This window comes from Portunus trituberculatus, chromosome 21 (assembly GCF_017591435.1).
Source record: "Portunus trituberculatus isolate SZX2019 chromosome 21, ASM1759143v1, whole genome shotgun sequence".
Lineage (NCBI taxonomy): Eukaryota > Metazoa > Arthropoda > Malacostraca > Decapoda > Portunidae > Portunus > Portunus trituberculatus.
In genome coordinates this window covers 11,027,034-11,034,533 of record NC_059275.1, presented here as the reverse complement: position 1 = coordinate 11,034,533, position 7,500 = coordinate 11,027,034, and the positions used below count along the sequence as shown (strand labels likewise).

General features: G+C 39.1%; 1 protein-coding gene across 1 annotated transcript in view; it reads left to right on the top strand.

Annotated features, from left to right (window-relative positions):
- The window catches only part of LOC123507112 (fasciclin-3-like), a 944,731-nt gene that overhangs the window by 480,758 nt on the left and 456,473 nt on the right, over positions 1–7,500 (top strand). Inside the window, exon 2 of the mRNA XM_045259686.1 lies at positions 1,320–1,358. Coding sequence (XP_045115621.1) covers positions 1,320–1,358 — 39 coding nt within the window. The remainder of the gene's footprint in view (positions 1–1,319; positions 1,359–7,500) is intronic.

The following is a 7,500-nucleotide window of genomic DNA, read 5'->3' as shown; positions in this document are numbered from 1 at the left end:
TTTCCACTGAACATCTCACAGCTACTATAAAAAATAAAAATGAAAAGAAAACAGACAATATGGGAAACTCAATTAAATTTATCTCCCTCCCCTCTTCACCGCGCCTCATCTTGTTCCCAACAGAAATTAAGGTTTTCGGAATTCCGTTTTCTATCATATGAGTAATTGTATATATAATAAAAAGCATGATGGGAAGAAACAAAGCAGCATTAGTATTATGTACAGTAGTGTTATCATCAAAGTTCCGAGTGATAACGTATGGGACATGGATGGCTGTTGTTTCTTTCTTTTTTTCTTTTTTTCTTTTTTTTCGAGGGTCGCTTCAAACTAAACGGTGATGAAAATGTGCAAATTGCGTTGATAAATGTCTATTTTTGGCGTAAACGTGGCTCATGGATGGGCGTGGGTGTGAATATGGTTGATAAGTGCGTGCGTGCGTACGTCCGCAGTGCACGGGGAGGGGAAGGGGAACTATTGAATAAATAAATAAATAAAGCGAGAGGTGTTTGTATAGATTTAACGTTAGGGAGCTAATGGACTTGTCGAGTGAGTGTTGGAGAGTAAAGTTGCGTGTCTGACCTGGTGCAGTCAAGTCCCCTCGGCGCTCACCAGGCAGTGAAGTGACAGGAAGTGACCTCATCTCTCCTTATAGAACACCGTCATCCGAAGCTCCATAAATTATAACAATGTAAGAAAATGTGGATCGTTTGCATCTCTGATATTTTAAAACAATCTTAGATATAACTATATTTCCTCGTGAGTTTATGATAATTACACTTAATATTCATTCTCACTGATATGATATGGTAATGGAAAAATCAGGAATATTGTCAAGCCTCATTTTGAAACCTTACACGGAGCTAGATATATATGATGACTTAATATAATAAATAAAATAAATTAATAAATAAATAGTTGTGCTTCTGATCTATTCCTACGCTAGTATGTATATTGATAATGAAAAGAATGTCAGGAATATTGTTAAGCCTCATTTTGAAAACACATAAAGTTAGATACAGGTAAATAGTGATGCCTGAGATTTATTCCTACAGGTATCAGCATTGCAAGGCGACACTCACATGACTAAGATAAAGAAAGAAATGCTGAATTGCTGAGGTGAAGAAGCTGTGATGACTCTCCCTCTGCCTCCCTTTGCCTCCCTTTGTACGTACGTGTGCTAATGATTCTGAATCTTGGTGTATCCTGACAAACCCGTCCCGCTGCCCTTCCCACCGCCCATCCCTTATTCCCGCCCCCTTCCACTGCCCGCCTCCCTGTCCCCTCCCGTGCCCATTAATAACACTGTCCTCCTCCTACAGGCAAGTCGAGCTGCTGTATATCGCGGTCATCGAGAGAGGGTTAAGTATTTTTTTTTACCTTCCCGTCATTTCCTGTGATTTCGAGAAAGCAAAACCAAAGTGCATTTTGCCCTTATTTTTTGTGTAATGCTAATAGTTTTTTCTATCTCTTTTTTTCTAACATAACGCGATAGTTGGTTGATATATTTATACTTACAGTTCTTTTTTTCTCTACTTACTCGTCTTATTATATAGATTAGTAGAGCTACTGTATCCGCGGCCTCCAGCGCTCCTAAGTACCCGATTGGTGGTCTCAAGCCTGTTGCTGTCATTGAATGCTTCTGTGTTCGCATGTCAAGCCGCTCCCTGTTCGTATCCCGCTGCTCCGCCCCCCCCCCTCGCTACCCCGCTACGCCCCCTTATATATCGTTCCCCAACCCCCCTTCCCTTTCTCTCCTCTCTCTCTCTCTCTCTCTCTCTCTCTCTCTCGTGGTGCATTTCATCACAGTCCCTTCCTTCCACTTCGCTCCACCCACCCTCTCACTGGCATTCTTTATCTCTCTCTCTCTCTCTCTCTCTCTCTCTCTCTCTCTCTCTCTCTCTCTCTCTCTCTCTCTCTCTCAACAATTCTTCTCTTACATTGTTTCTTTTTTTTCGTCATTTACGATTTTTGTTTTGTTTCATTCCGGATATTATTGTTATTCTTTTTTTTTTTTCAGTGTTCTTTTTATTTCGTCTTACCTAACCAATTTATTCGTTTTTTTTTCTACGTTATATTCACTATTTCTTACTACATTTATTTATTTATTTACCAACGTAGAAGGAAGAAGAAGAAGAGGAAGAAGAAAATAATAAGGTAATGTTTTACTAGACTTTTAATTGATTTATTTACATCCCTTACGCATTTTTTCCCTTTTTTTTTCCTCCTTTTACTTTCCTTAATTGTATCACATTTTCCCTTTCTATTTTCCTTAATTGTGTCTCATCTGTATGTCTCCAGATGGCCTGCTGTTAATGGCCTTCAGCTCCACCAGTTAATTAATGGGTGATGGATGCCTTCCTCTCTTCTTTAATGGGTCTACCTTTCCTCCTTAATGGTTGTTTAGATGCGGGTCGAGTGTCCCTCTCATCCATTAAGCATTTGAGGGAGCCTGTTTTAAGGGGCAGGGTAAAGGGAAGGGGGAGAAAGGATTTTTTTTTTTTGCCCTTTTTTGTTCTTGTTTTGTTCTTGTTCTTGTTTTTTTGTTCTTTTGTTCTTGTTCTGGTTTTGTTTTTAATTTTCTCGTTCTTGTTATTTTTTTGTTGTTAATTTTCTTGTTGTTCTCCATTGTCTTGTTCTTGTTTTTGTTTATTTTGGAAGGAAGGAAGGAAACTATTAAACAAAATATGGTTTCCTTTTATGAGTAATATGTGTCTTGTTTGTGTACCAATGGCCTTTATTTATTTATTGTGACGCTTTTTCTTTAATATATTTACCTTTTTTTTCTGTATATGATAAAGATAATTATTTTTCTTCCTTTTTATGTAAGTGTATTTTTTTATCAACCTTTTTAACTTATTTTTTTCTTATTTCTGTGGAGAAGTTATGTTATTTCCCTGTGTGTATTTCTCCGCATCTTCTATTAACCCCTTAAATACCAAGACACGTTTCCATATTCATTCTGGTTAGTACTTGGTGATTTTAAACAGCTTCAGAAACTTACGTAGGGATTGAAATAGTGAAGACTCTTACCATTAACCTTCTGACCTCCATAGACCCTTCCTAATGTCAATAAAATCGTCTAATCACTCCCAAAACTCAAGGTATATGCGTCCCAGTACTGAAAGGGTTGATTAGTGTATGAATGGGGCCTGTGTTTTAGTTATATTATTCACCTGTGTTTGTATTTTGTTGTATTTTTTCTATTAATTAATGGGTGAATAGTGCGTGAGTTGGGATAGTGATTCTGTTAATAGTTGACTTTATTCACTTTTTTATTCATGTACTTGTGTTTTTTTTCCGTGTTTTTTTTTCTTTCTCTCTTATTTTCTTCCCTCTTCATTACTTTCCTGCTCCATCAAGTTAACAAATTAATTTTCCCCACGATTGATTTTTACATTTTATTTTTCTTATACTATTTTCCCTTCGAGGCAAATGTTGTGGCGTGTTAGTCCTTCCCTGTAAAGTTGTTTCCCCTCATCTTCCTCCGCCTATCTTCTTTTGTTTCCCCTCATCTTCCTCCTCCCCTCATTGATTACCCTTTGATGTGTGGTCGCCAGGCATAAAGGCCACGTTCACTCTCCCCTCTCACTCACTCTCACCCACGCTTCTCCCCTCGTTTCCCCTCAGCCTCACCTTCCCCTCGCTCCCAAAACCTTGCCTGAATTTTTCGTTACCCTAATTCCTTAATGACAAACGCCTCCCCTCACCGAGTTTCCCCCTTTAAAGGCTTATGTTTTTCGTGTCCCCTCGTGAGGAACCGACCTAACTAACCCGGATGTCTCCCCTCACCCTGACCTCCCTCACCCTGACCTCCCCTCACCTTGACCTCCCCTCACCCTGAACTTCCGTCATCCTAATCTCCCCTCATTCTAATCTCCCCTCACCCTCATCTCCCCTCACGTTATCCTCCCCTCTCCCTGACCTCTACTCGTCTTCCTCCCTCCCCTCTGTTCTCACGTGACCTGTGTTAATTTTTTCCTCTTTGTTGTTTCCTGATGGTGTTAATTTTTCTATTCGTATTTTCCTTTTTCTTCTTCGGTACATTTTTTCTTTTTCGTTTTTACTTTTTTTTCGTTTTTTTTTTGTCTTAGTTTTTGTCCGGATTGTTTTCTTTTTATATATATATTTTTTTCATTTTATTTATTTTAAACTACTACTGCCATTTTGTTATTGTAATTTTCTTTCCATGTGTGCATTTCATACTCCCTTTCTTATTTCTTGTCGTTTGCAACTGGTATATATTTATTTTTCCTTTTATAATACAATCTACTCTCATCTCATCTTCTCTTCTTAAATTTCCAAACACACTCCTTCTGTGTGTGTGTGTGTGTGTGTGTGTGTCTGTGTGTGTAGCTGTAACACGTGAGAACATTCCCTTTTATACAAATCCTTTCCAATCCCACTCTTATATCGAGGTAGCGTATTAGATTCCTTCGCTTGAGTGTATACGTGCTGGAGCCCCTCGTACTCTTGTCACCAGTGCCTGTAAGGACGCTGGGTTACCTGTTAATAGCCGTAATATATCCCTTCCCTTTCAGCTCCTGCCTTGCCCCTGTTTGAGTGTTAGTATGACGCATTCCGTGGTATATTTACAAATGTTTCTTACTTTCGTCTTCTTTTTAATTCGTAGATCGCATCGTGCTATGAGAGTTGTGAAGGTTATTATGTTATTGTTCTTATTATAATATACATGTTGTTATTGTTGTTGTTGTAGTTTACCTCCTCCTCCTCCTCCTCCTCCTCCTCCTCCTCCTCCTCCTCCTCCTCCTCCTCCTCCTCCTCCTCCTCCTCCTCCTTTTTCTATCATCTTCGTCCTCCTTTTTTTTTCTTTTTTTATGTTCTAAGTGTTCCTTACAGGTATGTACTACAATGACTACAATGACTACTATCACCACTTCTACTACCTCTGCTACATAGATGACGACTTGACGTGAGTGTTTCCATTTCCCTCTCTTATTTTTTCATCGTGTCTTTTTTTTCTTTTTAAATTCTCATGAGGTGTCTGTTGTGTGTACCTTTGGAGCGTTCATGAGGTATACGTTGAAAATACACTGTTGTTTTCTTCGTTTTTAGGGAGTTTACATTTTTCATGATGATTTCTGTTGTATTTATTCTATTTACATACTTTTTTTATTTGTCTCTTTCCGAACGGCGTATTTTCCCTTCTTCAGTTTATATTGTTCCAGAGGTCTACTGTATGTGTGTATTCTTATGTGTGCAAAGTTTATGTATATACGTACACATAAAAACAACAAACATATATTTTACACACACACACACACACACACACACACACACACACACACACACACACACACAGAGACTGCAGCAGCAGATCAAACAGTGAAACAGTGAAACACACAGTGAAACACAGTGAAACACACACACACACACACACACACACACACACACACACACACACCGCGTAGTGTAGTGGTTAGCACACTCGACTCACAATCGAGAGGCCCGGGTTCGAGTCCCGGTAAGCGGCGAGGCAAATAGGCAAGCCTCTTAATGTGTGGCCCCTGTTCACCTAGCAGTAAATAGGTACGGGACGTAACTCGAGGGATTGTGGCCTCGCTTTCCCGGTGTGTGGAGTGTGTGATGTGGTCTCAGTCTTACCCGAAGATCGGTCTATGAGCTCTGAGCTCGATCCGTAATGGGGAAGACTGGCTGGGTGACCAGCAGACGACCGAGGAGGTGAATTACACACACACACACACACACACACACACACACACACACACACACACACACACACACACACACACACATGGCTGATATATTTGATAATTCTAAATTTGCCTGCATTCCTTAAAAATGGCAATAAATTACACTTGCTTAAAAAACTATACTTACACACACACACACACACACACACACACACACACACACACACACACACACACGTCCGGTAGCTCAGTGGTTAGAGCGCTGGCTTCACAAGCCAGAGGACCGGGGTTCGATTCCCCGGCCGGGTGGAGATATTTAGGTGTGTCTCCTTTCACGTGTAGCCCCTGTTCACCTAGCAGTGAGTAAGTACGGGATGTAAATCGTGGAGTTGTGACCTTGTTGTTCCGGTGTGTGGTGTGTGCCTGGTCTCAGGCCCATCCGAAGATCGAAAATAATGAGCTCTGAGCTCGTTCCGTAGGGTAACGTCTGGCTTTCTCGTCAGAGACTGCAGCAGATCAAACAGTGAAACACACACACACACACACACACACACACACACACACACACACACACACACACACACACATTGATACCCTAGCCTAGCCAATGAACATAAAACACTCACCAAGCATACACATACACACACTGATACCAACACTTTTCCCATCGTAATGCAATTTTGGGGGCTGTATATTAGTGTCGGGCGGATGTTGCGTTGAGTATACACCTTTGACGGCTTAGTGATTAACGTTAATTAGTGAGGTGGGCGGTAATGAGTGTGTGGTGGACAGGTGGAGCGTGAGGTGTGACGAGGATGTATTGGTGTGTGTTATGAAATGCATGTTGGTGATGATAACGAGACGCAGGTGTGTATGGGTTAGTGGACTGGCGGGTACATAGTTACTGGTGTTGTTTGGGTAGGATAGGGTGATTAGATAAGTGCAGGGATGGTTGTTATGGATCGTTGGTGGTGATAAAGTTGAATGATGGTGACTAGATATAGATGGAGTGGTGGATAGATGGCCGGATCGACAGGTAGATAGTGGAGTTGTTAGAGCATGATCATATTAACTTCTTCAATACTTCAATAGATCACTCATGTTGGATTTCTGTCTTCTGTATAGATAGGTAAATATTCTCAATCATCCTATCAGTTTGCCTCAAAATAAGCAGATTTTTTTAAGCCATTCATAGAAAAGCATTGATAATCTTTCAGTATTAACCTCACAGAAGGGAAAAAAAAAAAAAACTGGAAATGGTGTATATTTTTTGAATAAGTGCACGGGCGAGGTTTATAGCATCGCGTGTTGACAGATGTGTTTGCATTAGTAATATGTTATTTGTCGCCGTTATTTTTTTTTCGAAGTGTTGATGCTGTGATGCTTTTATTTGATCATTAATGGAACAGCTTAAAGGACCGAGAGGAGAGAGTTAAGGTAATTGTTTTTAAATATAAGTTCGTGTTTTCCGATATTACCTTATTATTATTATTATTATTATTATTATTATTATTTATTTATTTATTATTATCTATTATTATTATTATTATTATTATTATTATTATTATTATTATTATTATTATTGTTATTATTGTTGTTATTATAATGATAATAATAATAACTGTAATAATGATAATAATAATAATAATAATAATAATAATAATAATAATAATTATATATTATTATTATCATTATTATTATTGTGTGTGTGTGTGTGTGTGTGTGTGTGTGTGTGTGTGTGTGTGTGTGTGTGTGTGTGTGTGTGTTTTTTATGTAAGAGGGAGAACTACCAAGGGCAAAAAAAAAAAAATGAATATTAAGTAAAAGG